Source organism: Lathamus discolor, chromosome 2 (assembly GCF_037157495.1).
Source record: "Lathamus discolor isolate bLatDis1 chromosome 2, bLatDis1.hap1, whole genome shotgun sequence".
Classification (NCBI taxonomy): domain Eukaryota; kingdom Metazoa; phylum Chordata; class Aves; order Psittaciformes; family Psittacidae; genus Lathamus; species Lathamus discolor.
The window spans coordinates 6,379,263-6,400,845 of record NC_088885.1 but is presented as its reverse complement, the minus strand read 5'-3'; the positions used below and the strand labels follow the sequence as shown (position 1 = coordinate 6,400,845).

The 21,583-nt window shown below is 45.2% G+C and overlaps 1 protein-coding gene across 6 annotated transcripts in view; it reads right to left on the bottom strand.

Moving 5' to 3' along the window:
• The window catches only part of TNS3 (tensin 3), a 201,500-nt gene that overhangs the window by 149,734 nt on the left and 30,183 nt on the right, over positions 1-21,583 (bottom strand). For 3 of the 6 annotated variants that reach the window (XM_065665617.1, XM_065665618.1, XM_065665619.1), the window contains exon 2: positions 1,940-1,984. The exons of 1 other annotated variant lie outside the window; for it this stretch is intronic. In XM_065665617.1, coding sequence (XP_065521689.1) covers positions 1,940-1,984 — 45 coding nt within the window. Of the gene's footprint in view, positions 1-1,939; positions 1,985-19,962; positions 20,227-21,583 lie in introns of those variants that run through there. 2 more of the 6 variants (XM_065665625.1, XM_065665626.1) reach the window with 2 other exon arrangements.

The following is a 21,583-nucleotide window of genomic DNA, read 5'->3' as shown; positions in this document are numbered from 1 at the left end:
CTCTCCTCTGCCATGTGAACGAGCCAGGATAATGTAAAATGGCTTAAGCACAAGGATCACATTCAGCTACAAGATCTTAAGCTCTTGTGGAAATGGAAATAAAACACAACAGGCATTTATAAAGTTATTATACAGTGACTGCTCTGTAGCTGATTAACTTGCTCACTCACCCAAGGACAAATAGTTAAACTATTATGTTGAGAAAAACAATAACATGAAACGCAACTGTTACTTAACTGACCTTCCTTGTAGCTCAAAATAACTATTTACTTTAAATTTCTAAATAACTACCCCAGTTTTTTCAGGGCACTAAAATCAGGATCTCTTATCACGGTGAATAAAGAAAAAAACTTTGAACTTGACCTTCATGACCCTTTTTAAAGGCCCAAAGAATCCATTCAAAACCCCAAGTTCTTCCTTCTAACAACCAGGAAGCTCTGCAAGCCCTTACTCTTCTTACCAAATACTCTCAGATCTCATTAGGGTTCTTCAGTTTCCATTCCTCTGTTCCACCAAGGGTACATTCATATTAGCACACTGCAGAAGTACTCTGTTCTCTCCCCCTTCACTTGAACAACAGTTTCCTTTAAAGCCTTGATAATGTTTATCCTTATGTAGTTTGATCTCTTTTCTTGCACTTTTAGAGGATTTAATTCATTCTTACAACAGTTGCTGCTCCCTCTGCCCCTCAGAATAACACATTCCTAGAGCAGATTATTCAAATAAAACAAAATCCTAGATCACAGCAATCCACAGGACTAACAGTTCCATGATACTCCTGCCAAAAGCTGAAATAATTTCACAAGAATGTACAACAAAATGCAAGCGAGACTAGAGAACACTCATTTCAAAGGCTCATCCTGGTTCTGACATCAAATTGTTCCAGTATGTTCTTCATTATTAGAGAGTACATCATGCAGTACACCAATATTGCTACCCAAATCAAATCAAACGGCTGATCTTCACTGCCTGGACATGTTCATTGGCAGACCTGTTGACAAGGCAGGCCTGTTGACAAGGCAGATCTGTTGGCTGGTATTTTCATAAATGATGTAAAGAGAAAAGACAAACACTGTTTTTCAAGACTTGAGGTTTATCTCTGAACACCTATTAATGAAGAAGATGTAACCTTTCAAAAGGAACCTACGAAGTCTTAGTGTAGCCAAGAGTATTAGTCGGCAGTTAGTCATCACTCAACAGATTTCACTCCTAATGCCAGGACAGTCAGAGGTTTCACTCTTTCAGGATCTTTCATCTGGCAAAGCAGGCTTCTCTAAAAGCAGCAAGCCATTTAATAAAACCAAGGGACTAAGAGCAGTCAGTGATATCACGCCATTGGGCAAATCCAACCCGTAAGCATACAGTAAGCTATTCAAGGTTTGTACATTGGCTTTTTAGTATTATGTGAGTTTCTCCATATAATGCTGTTCAGGGCAGGAAAACCTGTAAAATTTTCAATCTGCTTTTACTGTTCAACCTGACAATATGTATCAATGTAGGCCTTTCCCTCTCCTTTATAGCAAATGTACGATTCCCAAATGAGAACCCGTTTTTCCACAAACACATAAAACCTTACTGACCAAACCGCAGTCTGAACATATGTTGCTCTCCCAAGCAAGAGCATACACAAGAGTAAGGGAAAAAAAGTTGCCTCTTGCTAATGTTTTTCCAGCAACAATTTATAATCCCTTAATTTTGCTGTTCGAATAACCCTGCTGCATCCAGCCATGAAGAGCCCAGTGCCTGTCTGCTTGTGTTATTTGTTAATTTTCATTACACGTAAGGCTTTAAGGCAATAAAACTGTTTATAGAATGCAACCCTCAGCAGCAGAGAAACCACAAGGAATTCACAGATGCGATTACCTTCTTCCAAGTTAAAAGCATTACTTAAGAAACATCAGTATATAAAATGGGTTGAATTGCTGAGGAACGAACATACCTCGGTTTGTCCACCAGCCAACTCTCCAGACGAGCTGTTGTCAGCCTGGTTTAAACAAAGGGTTGCTTTAATTAGTGAAATATTACTAACTGACAGGGCAAATTCCAAAAATACTTCACTACAATTAGAAACCTTCCTCCCCCCCCCTTAAAACAATTCTTAAATAGCATTTAACCCCTCCATGGCCACATGGGTGTGCTCTAAGTATATCAGTTTCTCTTCTGTACATCAAACAGTTAAATAAGCAATAAAAATGGTTGCAAAGCATCTGAAAAAGCTTTCCAATGTTATTAGCAGAGGATCAAGGCAAGATTTCATTTCTGTTTCAGATCCCACTGGGACCGAAGCTCTTCCAGTCTAGCTCTGCATTGAGTTTAACAGGGGGGGGGAGGCACAGAACACATAAAGGAGAGCAAAATGCCCAACTGTTCAAACCAGTTTTCAGTTCAGGTGAAGTTCAACCCACAGTTTATTACTACGGTGACTGTAGCTGTCCTTCCCCTAGCTGTGATTCACTTTCCCATCTTTTCACTTTCTAGACACTCAGCTACTCTTTCACCACCTTGAGCGACCCAACAGGCCACGGTTCACCACGCAGCCATGACACCCCAGACGGTCCCTACACAGCCACTAGCATGTTGTGTTTACATACGATAGCAACTTGAACTGTGGAAATCTAAATCAAAATCTACTGCTGATAGAACAGGGAGGAAGACATCAACACCAGTGCAGATCGTTTTAAGCAAAGAAATACCATTTGCAAGCAAATAAAGGGTGGAGCTTAATATTTTCATTTTCTGTAGAAAAAGTGATGAAATCCTTTAAAGTTAAAGCAAAAAAAAAAAACCCTGGCATTCAGGAACCTGAACCATTGGACTCTATGCACTCAAGCATGACAAATGAATCTTTCTGTGCAAAACACGCACATCTACACAAGATATTAGCCGTACAATACCTGTACAACAACACACAGATGCCCCTTCTGTTGTAGCTGCTTGCATGTGCTGCATGTACAGACAGATGCCTCCAGACTAAACGAAACCTTTTGTCATAATACCATTTTGCAGAAAATTTAAGATCTTTCTATTATTCAGCCTCTTTGGAGGAGGGTTGTGTTTAACTGGCTCTCTGTGACTACATGTGGTCACAGGAGCAGCCTTCATGAAGAGAACTGCTTCTAGACTGCTTGGTTTATGTGAGGTATTCCCCAAAATACAAGGCTCCCTCATTTGAGATTAAGATTTCATCGGTGCAACTTGGTGTTCCAGTGAGCCCGGTCCCGGGCAGGAAGGTGATCCTGAAAGGCCATCTAAATGAACATTTCTAGCAGAACCAGACTACCAGGACTTTAGGCTGACACCTTTAAATTTACACCTTTTCATTTAGCTCATGCCATTGATTTCCAAGCATTACAGGCAACATAAGCTTGTATAGGCTATAACCTACAGCAGTGCTTGCTTACATCATGACCTGTCCTATGATTTCCTCTTCACTGTTGACTGATCTATCTAAATCTAGAAGCAAATATTCCCACATAGACAGCAACACGCAATCATCCCCCAGAGTTTCTTTTAAGAAGGCCTTTGTGAGGTGGATGAGAAGAGTCCTTGTATGCTTTCTTTAGGACCCCACAGCACCCAGAATGAGCCACCAACTACAAAAACACAAAGATAAGGGAATAATAGAATCACAGAATGGTTTGGGTTGGAAAAGAACTTGACATCATCTAGTTCCAACCCTCTGCCATGTGCAGGGAAAATCATAGTCATAGCGAAGTGCTGCAGCTAATAAAAACTGAGGACAGACTGCAATTATTCATCCAGACCCCCTGGTCAATCACATTTATGAACAAAATTCTGTGAAACCTTCAAATAATGTCAGAGAACTGCAACACTCCAAGCCAAAGCAAGCCCCTGAAATCCTTAAATGTAGACATACAAGCAACACAGGGAAAAAATCAACTAAATAAATACTGTAAGCCTATGCCAGGACTCAATGGCTGTTACATGCTGCTATTTTCTATCTTCAACAAGGAATAAAACCTTCACTTGTGGTCACAGAAATGAAAAAGTTCCAAATGACACATGTACACACACAAACCTTTCCAAAGCATCTTCTGGGGTGGGGGAAGAGGCAGGAGATCAAATCTCTCTGCAACCTGACCAGTGCTATCTTACCTGAAGGATAAGCACCCAGGCAGAATCCTGATAAAATCCAGCATGAAGAAAATCCTGCTGCTTTTGGAAAGTTGACTTAAAATTCGAAAGGAGGCAGGGCAACGCGAGTTCAACAGAACACAAGTTTAACAATCCTGAAGAAGTTTGGTTGAGAAACAGAGTGTATTTGATATCACCAAACCCTTGTCTACTTTCAAGTCACTTAAACATATATTAATCATTCCTACTTGTCTTTAAGATGCCTGAAGTTGAAACAAAGAAGAAAATCTGATGAGGAGACCGTTTAATTCTTACACGTTACCGATGAAGAAAACTTTATTCCTAAACTCACTGAAGTTTCTCCACAGTATCCACGTCCTACAGGCATCCACCCCATTATATCTTGAGGCACAAGGAGGGTTGAGAGCACTACTGAGCAATTTTACTTCCCCATCCTGAAGAATACATGGTGTTCTGGATGCAAACACAGACCAGTGGCGATTTCTTCAGGAATCATAGCTCAAAGAAGAGATGTGCAGCCCTGCTTCCCATCACTGTTTTTCTTGCATTCCCTCTATCTAGTCTGGAACTCCAGCTCAGCAGACAGAGAAATGTCTTCCTGCAGGCAAGAATGAACAATCTCTCCCCAATTACAGAGCCATGTGTGGGCTATGAGCAATTTTCCAAACATAAAAGGAAGAAGGGAATTTGCTATCCATATATTAACAAGCTAAAACAAGCCAACCTGCAGATGGAAAGGATCAAAGTGTCTGTCTGAGTCACCTCAAAATTAATCCCCTCCAGGAATGCTCACCACCTCCCCCCCACCACACACACACTCTGTGTCCCCCCAGTCCCTCCCAGAGCAAAAAGTCAAGCTCAAAGAATGCATCTTGCTCCTTCAGATTAATATGATACTCCCCAGAATACACACACCCTCCTTTTCTCTTTGAAACACTATGTTCTCCTCCCTTCCCCCTCAGACACGCACATTCAGACAGCTGAGAGATGATTTTATCCCCATTGTCTATAAAACATTACACTACAGTTCATCAAAAACATTTTGCATGTTCAGGAGGGAAACGGCACCTGCATTGCACAGAGATGAGTGTCCTTTCCAAATGCTAACCCAGCAAAAGTAATACTTATCTGTAGCACACGTTCTTCGAAGCAAATTCACTTTAAAGAGGAAAAAGTGAATGTGAGAAGCTAAAGTTATTAGGAAAAGCCAATAGATGCATTATGTCAAGTAGTTCTTCAAGTACTTTCAGGATACTATTCACATTTGAGCTGGTACTGCTTAACTGTATTTTACACAATACCTTAGTTAGGTGACAATGGGGCATTTGTGATTTCAAACTCTTCAGAGCTTCCCTTGGGTAGTCGGAAAACTTATCACAATTTGGAGAGGGCCTGAAAAAAGATTCCTGTTCTGCTAAACTATGGACAGAAAAAAAGCTACATTCTTCCCCAAAAAAGTCTAAAGCAGCTCAACGTGAGCATAAATGGCCCAGCTTCATTCCTGCAGAAGCACTAAAATTCCCGTTTTTCACAAGTGTTAGTAGCTGATGGGGTTAGTAAAAGCTACAGGAGTACCATGAATCCAGCCAGTTCTCACCACATCAGAAGACTGGCCAGATTAAGGAGGCAATGCTACTGGGAGCTTACAAGCAAATCTATTCTGTTATCACCCACATGACATCCATCAGCTCCACTATACTGAGAAGTGTGAAACTTGAGGAACTGCCACATACAGAATGATGTGGCTGCAACAGCATTCACTCCAACAACTTGTGAAGCAACACAAGTTGTGCCAGGCAGTGTTAACGGTAAGGAAGTGATAGACTGGGAACAGGGGCTTTACTTTCAGATTCCACTTGCTAAATCCATCCATGGGCTTTGAAGTTCTCTCATTTCATTACCACTCACAAGTTTGCCACTGCCACCTTTGTAGTGAGGATATACACAAAATCACATAGAAGGGAGCTAAGACACAAACCATTTCAGCTACATTTGGATCTTGGAACCGTCAAAAGCTCCCTGCCTTACCACAGACCTCTGCTGAACATTAGCAAATGGGTTAGTTTTTCCATCCAGCTGTGCACCATCTCTAAAATGGAGATACTGGGGGTTTGCAAGATCGGGGTGACATGCAGCTAAGAACATGCAGCTGAGTAGCCATCCAGATACCACAGTAATATATAAGGTAACAGAGGGGAAGGAAGTCTAATATATTTGTGCATAAACGTACTCGGTATGTCAGTGGTAACCCAGTTTCACTACAGTTATAAAAGCTAGGAATAAAGGAAGAGGTACTTAGAGGACTGGTTTCTAAAGCTTTATCACGTTTTTTAGAAGCACTGCTGTGTATACAAACACCAGAACTAACTGAAGTAAAGGTTTTCTTCAGTGAGCCAGTACATTCCTCTTCCCCCTTTAGAAAGTCATTTGGTTAGGAAGTAAATTTGTATACAGCTATTCATGATTAGTGAATAATCTTGTTGCTACAAATAGGTACCTAATGGAATACAACAAACCCTAAAACAAACTATTGATTAACAGATAATGGAAAGAAAAGACAAAAAGCATCTTCAAGTACCTTACCACCTCGTAGAGACCTCGTAACCAGATAGTGTTGTTATTCTTCAGAGCATCTTGCTGAAATCTGTATGTGTAAAGCTCATCTGTCATTGCTCCCTCCATCCTGAATTTATTCATTAAAAATACCTCACCCTAAAAATTACATCTTAATTCCTAACAAGAGACAAATAACTAAAAGAGCCAAAGCATAATCAAGAAACACTTTTTAATCCTGAAGTACAGAACCGTCTGTGTTAAACTACACATAACTCAGGATAATTCTTAATCTCTAACAACGCAAAGGCATAACAGCACATGTAGACTCTGTGGCCCCAACACCATCTCAACTGTCGCATCTCCCAGTAACTCTACATTGAACTCTACAGGTTGAAAATATTACCCCAGAAAAGCTCTTTGTCTTTTCTTCTCTAGGCCCTTCTGCTGCTAATGAGGAGTATTTTCATCTTCCCTCTGGCTTTCCCACTGACCACCTTTCCCAAATACCTATTCTCTTGCTGAATGCTGCTCAGTCATAATGACGACAGCTAGGAAACCTCCTGTGCCTCTCGGCAACATGCCTAAACCTGTGAAACCCTCAGGATGTGTTCCTGCAACCTCAGTCATGTGAATTCACATTATTCACAATCATTACATTTCTTCATTAATCAATAGGTCCCACCACACCTGAAATGCTTCCATTATATCAGCCATATCACACTGAAGTTACACTCAACCTTCATGCAAGCATAACATCTGCACTTTCTGGAAGAAACAAGAACTTCAGTTCTGAATACAGTAAATCAGAGTTATTTGAACAGGAACTCCCAAATCTACCAGCACATACAACAAGTTTCACAGCCCTGGTAAAATGTCATTGGTGGCAAGAAATAAAGGGAGCAAGCTCACCGCTCTTCCGAGAGCTGTCAAAAGATGGTTAGTGATTCATGGGAAAACCCTCACTTGCTCTGCACACATGCTTCACTCCCTTCACTACTTCAAGTACAACAAAGTGGAAAATTCTGTCTGCTTGAACACTCCTACTCTATTTTGAAATGTTTTTCTCTTCTCTACAGTCTCCAGAGCACTTACTCATTAGGTAACAACTACAAATAAATGTAAGAACACCTACATGGGTAAGCTAAAGCAAGGAAACTGAACCACACAAACCCCTTCAGACAGGCAATGCTTCCTCACCAAACAAACACTGAAAGCAGTATCCATTTCCTTAAAAGACTTGAGGAGAAAGAAATTGTTTCAGGACACTCAGGAAAGGAATAACACCCATCATACTCAGAATGAAAGCAGGGGAACACGACTCAAAGCTCAGAAGTGCCATCAGGAATAAGAAACCATCATCTCACTGGCAAGGGTCTGGTTCTCAAGGCTGTCCAGTTCTCAGCTCTTCCTAAACTCCAACCTTAAAAGCAACCACGAGGGTTTCCTGCCCATTTGGAGCTTGCTCACCCCATCAGCAGAACTGCCTCTCAGTGGGTAGAGCCCTTCACTTCCCTTTTCTCCCACAGCAGCAACGCCACTGCCCTGTTCTATGCATAGGATTCGCAATTCCACCTGGTTCAGCAACAACAGGCGTCATCGTGCACATGACACCTGAGAACCTGAAGCTGCTTTGCAAGAGGTAAGAACAACTATTGCCTCCAAAAGACAGAAAGTGAGGCTAAATGTCAAACTCTCTCCCTGTATGTGTACCACTTTACGTTTCAAACTGTATTACTGACGGTAGTATCAGCAGGAGCCAGTGATACAGAGAACGCTGTAACAGTGACATCTGTTTTGCTTGAATTTTAGTCCTTTGCTCCAAGCATTGGTCACCATATTCTTTAAAAACAAAATAAAACCCAATCCAAGAACCTATTAAAAGGAGGAAAAGCCATTACATTTCATACCCATACAGCCTACCCATGTTTTCCATTGAGCAGAATAACTGCATTGTCATAAAATCTCACACCTGCAGGGAACACAGTTTCACTTGAAAGCATACAGATGAGGCACTAACCAGCTCAATCGGGAGTTTGTATAAAGTGCTAATGCATTAAACCAAGGCCAACAAAGGTGCTTTCCCCTCCCCACAGGAGCACAAGCCATGAATAAACAATTCTCAAAGATGCTTCTGATTATTTATCAGTTCCTTCTGGCAACACATTTCTTTAACCACACGATCACTGACTATTTTGATACTGTTATCTTCTACTTGACTATGAACCAATGTCTCTGGTTTTCCCCAGAAGTGCTGTTCCGTACTTGCAGATTCAAGATGTCACGGCTGAACACAGCCACTCTTTCCCAATGAGCTCACACATTATCTTCCTTGGTGAGTAGCACACTCTCTCCTGCAAGGCATAACCAAAGCTGGGGTGCCTCATGACCTAGTCTCTAGCCTTCAGGAAAGGTCAGCTTGTTGACACACTTTATGTTCCTAAAGTACAAAAAGAACAGCTATTACCTCGTCAGGACAGAATAAGCATCTACACTGCAAAATAAAACTGTAACAGTGTGCACGTACACAGGAAACAGCCAAAGTGTTTCAGTGATGTAGAAAGAAAAAGTCAGAAAACCCCCATGGTATGGGGTTGGAACTGGATGATCTTAAGGTCCTTTCCAACCCAAACCAGTCTGGGATTATATAAAAGAATACTCACAGCAAAAGCCAACATATTTTTGACATGCTACTCCTGGGTTTCCTGGGGGGTGGAGCTCTAGCTGGCTTCTGGCATAACTCCTCCAGAGATTACTTTTATTGGAGAGTACTACAAACCCCACAATGCACTTCATCAACATAATGACAAAACTTTGTACATCAGGTAATCCACTACCTGGAGAAGTCCAGTACTTATAAGGGGCAGGGGGGGAAGGGAAACAACTACCAAAATAAATCCAAAAGAGACATATCCCCATGAAGCAGCACAGAAGTAAAAGCAAAGAATCAGACTGAAACTGCAAACATTCTAAGCCTCAAAAGGCATGAACAATACGGGAGAAAACTAATTTCCAGCCAGAATCTAACCTATTTCTTCTCCTGCCCCATAATCACGCATCTTGAAACACATATGTAATTTAATAAGGACAGACAAATCTTAGTTTAAGATTCAAGCCTATACACTTAAGAACGCTTCTGTAAAGCGGACAACAAAAGAAGTGGCAGAATAGCTCCAAAATATTTTCATTAACCTTGGTATATGAAACAGAAAGAAATAAGACAAGTAAAGGAATATTGACACCCATAAAAACACTGCAGATCACGAAAAGCTCTCCAGATACTGCAGAACAGCTGGATTTAAGCTGCAGCAAGGCCACTGTTGAGTATCTGTCAAAAAGGAACACCTGCAAGGTTACAAAAGCACAGAACACGGAACTCTTTCTTTGAAAGCGACTGGAGTTATTGTCAGTCACTTCTTTCCAGAGTCTTAGCTTACGACAGGTAATTATTGGCAAGTCTCATACAAGTTATTTATATTTTCGTTATGGATGCACTTCTAAAACAGGTGCATTGCTGGTGTTTGAAATACACTATATTGCACCCATAAAAACCTAGAATAGTTTTGGTTGGAAGGGATCTTAAAGATCCCCTAAATCAACTCCCCTATGGCCTTGAACACTGCCAGGGATGGGGCAGCCACAGCTTCTCTGGGCACCCTGTGCCAGCACCTCAGCACCCTCACAGGGAAGAGCTTCTGCCTATGAGCTCATCTCAATTTCCCCTCTGGCAGGTTAAAGCCATTCCCCTTGGCCTGTCCCTCCAGGCCCTTGTCCAAAGCCCCTCTCCAGGTTTCTTGCAGCCCCTTCAGGCACTGGAGCTGCTCTAAGGTCTGCCTTTAAGGAGCCTTCTCTTCTCCAGGCTGACCCAGCCCAGCTCTCTCAGCCTGGCTCCAGAGCAGAGCTGCTCCAGCCCTCGCAGCATCTCCATGGCCTCCTCTGGACTCACTCCAGCAGCTCCACGTCCCTCTTGTGCTGTTGCCCCAAAGCTGGATCAGGACTGCAGGGGGGTATCCCCAGAGCACAGCAGATGGGGGGAATCCCTTCCCTCAACCACTGCTGCTGAGGCCCTGGGGGTGCAGCCCAGCACACAGGGAGATTCTGGGCTCAGGCGCACACTGAAGCCGGGTCATGGGGAGCTTCTCACCCAACGCCCCCAAGTCCCCCTCCTCAGGGCTGTTCCATCCAGTCTCTGCCCAGCCTGTGTTTGTGCCTGGGACTGCCCCGACCCAGGGGCAGGACCTTGCACTTGGCACTGTTGAACTTCATGAGTTTGGCACTGTTCCACCTGTCGAGCCTGTTCAAGTCCCTCTGGATCCCATCCGTTCCCTCCAGTGAGTCAAGCACACCAAGCCCACAAGCTTGGTGTCATCAGCAACTGCTGTGGGTGCTCAATCCTACTGTCCATGTCACTGACAGTTACGCTAAATAAGGCCAATCCCAATACCAACCCCTGAGGAACACCGCTCACCACTGATCTCCACTTGGACATTGTGCTGTTGACCACAACTCTAAGCGCAACCATCCAGCCAATTCCTTATCCAGCAAGTGGTCCATCCACCAAATCCGTGCCTCTCCAGTTTAGAGACAAGGATGTCAAATGCTTTGCACAAGCACAGGTTGATGACGTCAGTTGCTCTTCCCTTATCCACCAGTGCTGCAGCCCCATCATAGAAGGCCATGAGATTTGTCCAGCACAATTTTCCCTTAGCGAAACCACGCTGGCTGGCACCAATCACCCCCTTATTGTACATGTGCCTTAGCAGAGTTTCCAGGAGGATGTGCTCCATGCTCTTGCTGGGCATTGAGGTGAGACTGACCAGCCTGTAGCTCCCTAGGTCTTCCTCTTTTCCCTTTTTAAAAATGGGAGCTGTGTTTCCCTTTTTCCAGTACCAGAATTCACCCAGAATCCCAGAGGAAATTCACCAGACTGACACAAATACGATGGATAATGGCTCAAATATGATGGATAGTGGATCGGCCATTTCACCTGCCAGTTCTTCAGGACCCACAGATGCATCTCACCAGGTCCCACAGACTTGTGACCTTCAGGTTCCTTACATGATCTCGAATCTGATCTTCTCCTACAGCAGGTTCCTCATTCTCCCAGTCCCAAAGACAGTCCCTACCATTGCCTCCTGTGATCTGGGCAGTGTGGCTGGGTCTGCTGCCAGTGAAGACTGAGGCAAAAAAGTCACTGAGTGCCTCGGCTTTCTCCATGTTCCGGGTGACCAGGTCTAACACTTCTTTCTGGATGGGGCCCATATTCTTCCTTGTCTTCCTTTTATCCCCAGTGTACCTACAGAAGTTTTCCTTGTTGGCACTAATGTCCCCAGCCAGACTGAGTTCTTCCAGGGCTTCAGCTTTCACAACCTGATCCCTGACTGCTCTATATTCCTCTCAGGCTACCTGCCCTTGCTTCCACCCTCTGTAGGCCTCCTTTTTATACTGGAGTTTGCTCAGGAGCTCCTTGTTCACCCACGCAGGCCTCCCACATTTCTTGCCTGACTTCCTCGTTGTCAGAATGCACTGCTTCTGATCTGGAGGAGGTGATCCTTGAATATTAACCAGCTCACTTGGTCCCCTCTTCCCTCCATGGCTTTATCCCATGATACTCCACCAAACAGATCCCTCAAGAGGCCAAAGCCTGCCCTCCTGAAGTCCAGAGCAGCAAGATCTCTGCACACCCTCCTTGCCACCCTAAGGACCTCAAACTCTATCATTTTGTGATCACTGCAGCAAAGGTTGCCCTTGAGCTTCACATTCCCTACGAGTCCCTCCCTGTTGGTGAGGACAAGGTCCAAAAGAGCCTGACTCCTTACTGGATCCTCTATTGCTTGGAGAAGGAAGTTACTGTCAAAGCATTCCAGGAACCTCCTGGATTGCTTGTGCTCTGCTGTGTTGTCCCTCCAACAGATAATGGAATGGTTGAAGCCCCACCATAAGGGCCAGGGCTTGTGAACACGAGGCTGCACCTATCTGTCTCATGCACTTGGTCATCCTGGTCAGGTGGCCTGTAGCACACCTGCACTGCAATGTCCCCTGTCCCTGCCCTCCCTTTAAGCTGACCCATAAGCTCTCAATCAGCTCCTCATCCATCTCCGGGCGGAGTTTTATGCACTCCAGCTGGTCACTGACATAGAGGTGACACCCCATCCTCTCCTCCCCAGCCTGTCCTTAATGAAGCACCTGTGTCCTTCCATTCCAGCACTCCAGTCATAGAAGGAGTCCCACCACATCCCTGTGATGCCAATGAGGTCGCAGCCCTTCAGGCATGCACAGCCTCTAACTCCTCTTGCTTGCTCCCCACACTACAGGCATTGGCATAGAGGTATTTCAGTTGGGACCCAATGATACTGGCTTACTGGCTGAACTACAACCAAAGAGCAAGAGCAGCCAAGACAGAACAGCTTTAAAGGTCAAAAAAAAACCCCTGTATTTCTACTAGATAGGCAAAGCAGAGCTGAACTTTAAGAAATGGGTAACAACAATCTCTACTGAAATCTACTACTAAAAATTTACTACTTAAAATCCAGTCTACTACTCAACACATCCTTCTTCTTGCAGAGGACCATCTTAAATGCCCTATTCAAACTGTCACTATGCCAGGTTTCCCTGAAGCTGCAGTGATAGGGCATAAATTGCACTTGACTTTTCATCTTCCAAATCAAATCCATCTTAACTGAAAACAAAAGTAATTCTGAAGGCTGAGAGCTGCTGATAGCTGCAATAAGTGAATGGCTGAGAAAAAGATAGCACACCTTAGGAAAGGCTTCTTTTTTAATTCGTGAGATACCTTGTGTTCATAAGGAAGTGTTTTCAGAGGTTTTCAAACACAAATTAAATTGATTACGCACTAAATTCAACAGCAATGAGTTTAACCATAGACCTCGCCAGATTCCAAGCTCTCCCTCCTTGACCACAGCAACAGGCTGTGTGTTTATGAACTGCAACCAGATAACAACGCATTCAAACACAAAGGGAAGTTTGTTACTGAAATCCAGGCAGCTGAAGTTGCTTCATGTATATATAATTTAAAAAAAAAGGCAAGTTTTCCATAACCTGGCAAAAGCACAACGTCAACAATTCATTAAAAATCACATTTGGATTGCAAACACTACAGAAAGGCTCAGATAGCCCAGGTAAACAAACTCTGGCACATATGTTCAGGAAATCACATGTTCCCAGACCTACAAGCACACAATACCCACAAAGATATTTTTTGCTCTCATAGTTACTATTTGCAGGACAGTGCCTGCTAGCTAAGGATCCTGTGACAAATCATTATCACCTAGTAATCATTAAAACCAGACAAAACAAAAGCTTGGATGCACACCAGTTGTGTTTCCATGACTAATTCCTTTACAATGTGGGGAAAATGCTGTGGAATACATATAATCTCACTTCACCAGGGATACCCACGATTTGGTGCAGAGCCTAACACTGCTAGAGCTACATGCTACAAACCACCCCACCTCCAGAAGGAACCTCAAATGGAGTAATCCATCAGCTTGCAAATAGCCAGGAATGCTTGAGCTGTGCCTGGCCAGAGGACCTCTCAGTCTCTCCTGGTACAGCAATTCCACTTCATCATAAGGCACCGAAGCAGGAAGGCAAGAGTCTGCATAGCACATGAAGATGGAAGACCACAGGACCTCCACTCCAGTATCCTCTCCTGTGATGCAGCCAGCTCAGGATCAAGCTCCTGCTCTCCTTTGTTTCCACACTGCAGATGAGCACCCCAAACACGGTGCTATTGTACCTGCCTCTTCCTGGCTCTATGAATACTGGATTATTCGCTACAACAGTCTAGTCTCAGATCCCAAAGCCAACTTTCTTCCCTCCCTCCTTCCCAATGGGATGCCCTCAATTTCCCCCACTCTCCCAACTTTTCTGCCCAATAGCAACAAGTCATCTCCACTGGCCACTACAAACCCAGCTGCTGCCCTGGAACAGGATAACTTATGCCAGCCAGCACAGAGGACTGAGCTACTGACACTACAACACCAGAGGACAGTAGGAAAACAAAGTAGAGAAAGGCACTTCTGCAAGGACAAGCACAGCAGCACCCTGACACTGGCCAGCAGCAGGCTACAAGGGGGTGCAGAAGTAGCACACAGCTTCTGGGCTTTCCTCATCCCCTCTAGAGAAAAGGTGGAAGCATCCCCAGGACCATTTCCAACTGCAGCCATCTGCTGAATCACAGAGAGACAAAAACCTGAAGGCAGGAAAAAAGAAGCCTCCAAATTTATTATTTGGGATGCATATGGGTGATTAGGACACAGAAGTTACTAATTTGGCAATCAAGAAGCCTTTTAAAACCCTCAAGTTTGCGTCGAGATGTTTTCGCGCTGAAAGACAGAAGGTGCAATGTGCTGTTTATTTTTATTGGTGCAAAGAAATGCTGCTAGAGAAACATTTCTGCAGAGAGCCTCACATCCAACAGGAGAGTATCTTGCACATGTAAATAGCTCCCCTCCAAGTACGCACCAATGGCTTCTTCTTTCACCTTACCTTCTCAAGTGAATTTTAGTAACGCTAGCTGCAGAAAAAGGGCAAGTGTAAAAAGACCAATGCGAGAAGGAACCCATTTTACTTCAACTAAGGCGGCAGCTGTAACTATACTTCTATTCATTAGTGGGAATGAGCTTACAAAAGATACAGTCTGAGAAATGGTAGGCAAGGGACAAGAGGGCAGGATGGTACATTAGAAGTCTTATATGTGGATTTTTCAACATAAGAAGACCTACAAAGTCCCTTACATTGCAGAATTGCACAGTTTAGCCATTACAGTTATCCCCCTTCCAAAAAAAAATACAGCATTTTAATTGAGAGTAAAAACATATGTCTGCAGGTTAAAGTCATGGTCACTCATTTTTTCCCTCTGTCCAGAAGCATACAGCTTTCAACAAACTGGGAGGAAAAAATATGACACCAACTCTCCATCTTTTGTTCATTTCTGTGGTTAAGGCTTGAAAGATAACCAGCACCACCTTTGTCTTGCAGTAAATCAATGCAAGATTGAGAGATTAAATAAAAAAGATAAGCTCTAGAAGTGTCTCCTGAATATGTAAACCTAATGGATTGCTGTCCAAACACCACGTTCTCTTTCTCATTCCCCAAAATCACAAATAAATACATTCCTAAATGGATTAACATCCTCCTTCTGTCATCCCCAAAGCTAAGGGAGTGTCTATATAGCTTAAGGAACTACAGAGGCCTACAAGCATCTTTCCTTCCTCTGTCTCCAAGGCTGCTTCATCTCCTCAGATCTTTCCCAGTGGAGGTGCACTGGAAGCAGGCTGCATCAACACACCTGCCCATTAGATCACTGCAAATCAATCTGTCACCTTACGCCTCAAGCAATTCATTATCTCCTTTCTGTTATCACACAGGTCTGTACCCGCAGGGTAATTAGATAGTAGCATGGGCAGGAAAAGAAAAGAAGAAGAAAAACGAGAGGTGAACACCTTGTCCCTGTGAAGCAAGGCAGTGTTAATTTCCTATCACTGGCAGATCACTACAACTCATCCTGCAGGCTATGGAAATTCTGCCTCAATACATCAAGCACAGAACAGCTCTACCCCCTTCCTGAACTTCAGCCCTGAGTGTGCAATTCCAGTTGCTATTAAATAAAAGCTATTAAATAAAACAAAAAAGGCAAGTTTAAAAGCAGTTACATGGTGAAATAGATCAATACAGGAGACTACCAAATTAAGTGGGGAGAAGGGGAGAGAAGCCACTTAAATGCATGAAATGCACTGCCATTATCACTGCAGACTCTCCCATACTGCCATAAAGATAATTTAAACATAAGAAAACCTCCTCTCTCATTTATCAGTGGTGGCTTATTATGTTTATTCTGCCATCCCAAGCACTGCACTAAAGGATTCATTTGAAAATCCAGAAGGAACACAATTAAGTACACTCCTGCCAGAGTGCCAGGGGGGTTGCAAGGAGCAGGGTAGCAAGACTTCTCTATCCCCAGGAGTGAAATATCACCTTCCAGGCTGTTCTTCTGAAACTCAGGTTTTCATTCATCATCAAACAGCAGGCCTCATCTGAGGACACTGGCCTGCCAAAACTTTCAGAGCTCTGACACTGCCAGGCTGTTTGCTTCCCCTTATCCTTTACCCAGCACTAAAATCATGTGCTACTCAACACCTGCAAGTACTTACATGTAAATCCCTGCTACAGGCCTGCTGCGTAAGAAACAATTAAGCAGGGACCAAAGTGACTTTCAGAGAGGCTGCAGAGTCACCTGGCTGGCTTCTCACCTTCCAGTCACAGAGGCACAAAAGGTCACATGAAACAAAAAACCAAACTAAAGAAGAACTGGGGAAAGAAGACAAAAAAAAGCCTGAAGCACTCTGTCACTCCCTGTCCCCCACTTCTATCATACATCTTCCTTCACTGCTGGAGAGGCTCCAGCACGAAGGATTTTCCAAGGAAAGGTTCTGTAGCAACAGCTCAGGTCTGTAGGTGATCCATAAAGATTTGGTAACTTCTGGTTACTCTCAGTCCTGTACATGAGCACTCTGAAAGAAAGGCACAGGAGCTGAGCTTAACCTGACCTGCAAAGGTGCTTCTCTTTTAGGCTTCACTTCCTCGTTGCACTGTACTGCTAAAAAGGTCTGACACTGGTAACGGTAAACAACAAGAATTACTCCACAGCACTATTCCACTTAAGCAATACATTTTAATTCTTAAACTGTGGACATGAGCTAAATGAGTACCTTCACATCCGCATAAACACTTCCACTGCAATCTTCCCAACTTTACTCAATGACTTGGTGTCAGAACTAGGGATCAGAATACCCACACAATGTTTTAGGCTGCACTTAGAGGGCAAACGTGTGGCAAAGCTGTTACTTACAGCATTACACAGCAACAAACAGTAATATGCAAGCTCTTTCAGTACTTCCTTTTCTCCACCCTGAAAAATAAAGCCGTGTATTTCTGACAAATTTTGTGAAGCTGATGGATTAGGCACATTCAGGACTTGTCACAATGGTAGGAATTACACACTCTCAACAGGTCCTCAGCAAGGATGAGATCCTTCCAGTGTGTGAATGAGTTCACAATGTGATTCTTCAACTGGCAGCCAGAAACACATCACTAGAAAGTCTCACTAGGAATAAAACAGGACTCTAAGCCCCAAAATTAATGCCTAACCAACCATTACACTTCTTGCAGTATGTTTAGCAACTTCCAGATTCATTTCCTTGTACTGCAAATGTTTGACCACATTTGGTTTTCCTTCATTACACCTGTTCTGCAATTTTAGCACTGCTTGCTGTTCTGGTTACTGTCTCTGTTTTTGTTAAAGAGGATGTTTAGGAGACACACAAGTAATTATACTCATAATGTTTTACTCAAATAAGCCTTACCCATCTCTCCAAATACCACCTCATCCTCTGCCATTTTAGTCATTTCCAGAGAAGGGAAGTCAACAAAAAGGGATGAAGAAACTCTCCACCAGCTTTGTCAGATGCAAAAGAAATTGCTGCATTCTTCCGATCTTCTGCACTATTGTATCACTATCTCAGTGATACCACATCTGCCAGCCATAGAGCTTCTTGTCACAGAGAGAGATAAGGCTGAGCAAGACTCACATGCCACTCTGCAAGCAGCACTGCCAGATTAAAAACCCACAACAGGGATCTTTTCCTATGTTCCATCTATAAACATTTTTTGCCTGACCAGGAAAGAAGAACGGGTAATGCCAACAGTAACTACAAAGGTACTTTGGATTAAGTCAGAGACTGCAAAGAGCACTTATTAAACCACTTGTGGCCACTGTGTTCTCTAAATAACCATTCCCTGTGGCACATATACACCTATGCTGACATGGGCTGTTTAACTCGGAAAACCCTTGGCAATACAGCACTGATTTGGGAGCACCTGTGCTTCCAACAAATTAAATGCCTAATTAAGCTTTCTAATAAACATTATTTTTTAGGAGTAATCAATTTAATGGCAACAAACAAACAAGAAAACCCACCTTTTGGCTATATAGGATGAAAACACCGCTACTTCAGAGCTTCTATCTCACAGCTTCAAAGCCACCAAGAACCTCATTAGGCTCAGCAAAAGCCCCACTTGGCCCTCCATAAAATAAACTTGCCTAAGAAACTGCAGCAGTTCCTTTTAAAAGTTAGCCAGCTTAAGACATCTGTAATCAGTCACGGTGTCGAGCAGTATCCAGAAGTTTCCTATCAAACATCACGTAAATAAGACCCAAAGTCTCACTGATTCAGCTCCAGCCCTTGTGGCTCTTGCCACTGTTTCATTTCCTAGCTAGCAAAATGTAAATGGTGCTGTTAGAAAAGGAATGACTACCACCAGGCACTCCTCAACACACACACAACATAAATACACTGTTTAACCTGTAAACAGCAGCCAAAACCAAAATAAAACTAAAAAAGGGGCATGTCAAATTGCACAAAATGCTGTAACGATCACCTAGTCCTATGCTTGGAAATGAGACACTTGGTTGAGGCACAACTCTTCACTACTCAAAAGACCATTCGAACCTGGAGGACCCTGGTTCTGAAGCTTAAGTCATAGAATCATGGAATGGTTTGGGCTGGAGAAGACCTTAAAGATCATCTAGTTCAAACCCAAACCACCCAGCCTGCACTCCTGGAGAGGGCCGATGCCAAGAGCTGTCACAAGGACCATTTATCTGCGAAAAGCACCAGGAAACACCCGGAGATTGTGACCTTTCTGCAAGGCAGCTGGCAGCTTCAGCCGGCGGTGGCAGAACACTGCCAACAGTTGGGCACCGGGAGCGATGTGGCCGGGCACCCAAGAACACCATTTAGCACAGGCACCGCGCAGCGCTGCGGGGTCCCGCTGCCTGACAACCCCGCCGGTTTAACTGAACTTTCCCGGAGAGAAACCCGTGCCTTGCCCGGCATGGAGGGACCCAGCCCGGCTACGGGAGCGCTTCCCAGCCCCTCAGCCGTGCCTGCGGACGGGGCGGCCTCCGACCCGCCGCCGCCATCCCTCCACCTTTGCCCTCCCTGTATCACGAACGCGGTCCCGGTCCCGGTCCCTCCCACCCGCCCCGCACCGCCGAGGGCAGGCAGCAGGCCCCGGGGCGGGAGCTGGAACGGGGACCGGGCCCGGGGCAGTGCCGGCTGTCCCCACAGCCGCCCCCTCGCCTCAGCAGCCGCCGCGGAGGCAGCACGGCCGCCGAGGGGCCTCCCCCGCCAGACCTCCTCCGCCCCACCGGAACAAAGCACCGGGCGCTCTCCCACTCCCGTGCTTCCTCCGGCCGCGCAAGTTTACCTCGGTTCGCCGGCCCCAGGCAGGGCTGAGCAGCGCTCGCCTGCCCCCCGCGCCGCGCACACTTGTTGATATCTCCTGCGGTCCCTCCCGCCGGGGAGAAGCCCGCAGCGCCCCGATCGAGGCTGGCGAGGAGGCGGGGAAGAGGCGCACACACCGGTCCTTCCCGGCGTGGGGCGGGCCGGGCCCCGCGGTGAGCACGGTGCGGTGGCCGCACCAGCCCCGCCTCGGCCCCGGTACCGGGCGCGATCCTCCCGCGGCCGCGGGACAGGCCTGGCCCCTCGATGGAGGCCGGGGAGGGTGAGGGGTGCCTCTGTCGCCGCCCCGCAAGGCCCCGCGAGGCTGAGCGTTCCAGCCTGTGCCTCGGCGGATTGGAGGAACGGAGCTTAAAATCACCCAGCTCCAACCCCCTGCCACGGGCAGGGACACCTCACACTACACCAGGCTGCTCCAAGCCCCTGTGTCCAACCTGGCCTTGAACACTGCCAGGGATGGGGCAGCCACAGCTTCTCTGGGCACCCTGTGCCAGCGCCTCAGCACCCTCACAGGGAAGAGCTTCTGCCTAAGAGCTCATCTCAGTCTCCCCTCGGGCAGGTTCAAGCCATTCCCCTTGTCCTGTCCCTACAGGCCCTTGTCCAAAGCCCCTCTCCAGGTTTCCTGCAGCCCCTTCAGGCACTGGAGCTGCTCTCAGGTCTCCCCCTTCAGAAGCCTTCTCTTCTCCAGGCTGCCCCAGCCCAGCTCTCTCAGCCTGGCTCCAGAGCAGAACTTGGCACTGTTGAACTTCATACCTGTCCAGCCTGTCCAAGTCCCTCTGGATCCCATCCCTTCCCTCCAGTGTGTCAACCACACCACACAGCTTGGTGACGTACACTTGTCATTCCCCGTGTACACACGTTTGTGCAAGTGCTGTTCTTTACTGCACTGACATTTATGCTATTTACACACCGAGAATTACCTTTCCCTTGAGGTAGCTTAAGAAAGGGCAGCTCCACACCTGGAGTTCCTGCAAGATCCACACACCATGCACTATCTGTACCTGCTACTGCTTGTGTGACATAAAACACAGCCAAAGAGCACAGCAGGGAGGATATGGAGGCACTGCTTGCTGAAAGCAGAGGTGTCACCCCAGCTGCAAGAAGGGAGAGTTTATGTCCTTCCTACAGTGAAGAATTTCATCACCAAAGTTGCCCTGAAACCGAGCTGAAACAGGCACAACCTGAGGCTCATTCCTTGCATTAAAAAAATAATGAAATCAAATATTCACTGAAGCAAAGTGGAATTTCATTAATAGGATTGAGACAGCTAACCCTGATCACACTATCAGCTGATAGCTGGGGCCTCACATGAGGCTTATCACTAGAGACAAAGGAAAGGATTTGAACATCCCTCTTGTGACCAGGACCCCATGTAAATGGGTTGTCCATACTGATGTGACCTCTTTGTAGCTTGATCTGGAAACAAGCTCACAAAGTGATTCCTAAGCAGGATAGATACCTTACTCTGTTACTCTGAGAGGCAAGATTTACAGCCAGCCCTTTCTAGCACTAAGCATTTCCCCCTGGCTGATTTAGACAATACAGTGGTTAATGTTTGCAAATCCTTTGCATCGAGGAGGAAGGATCCC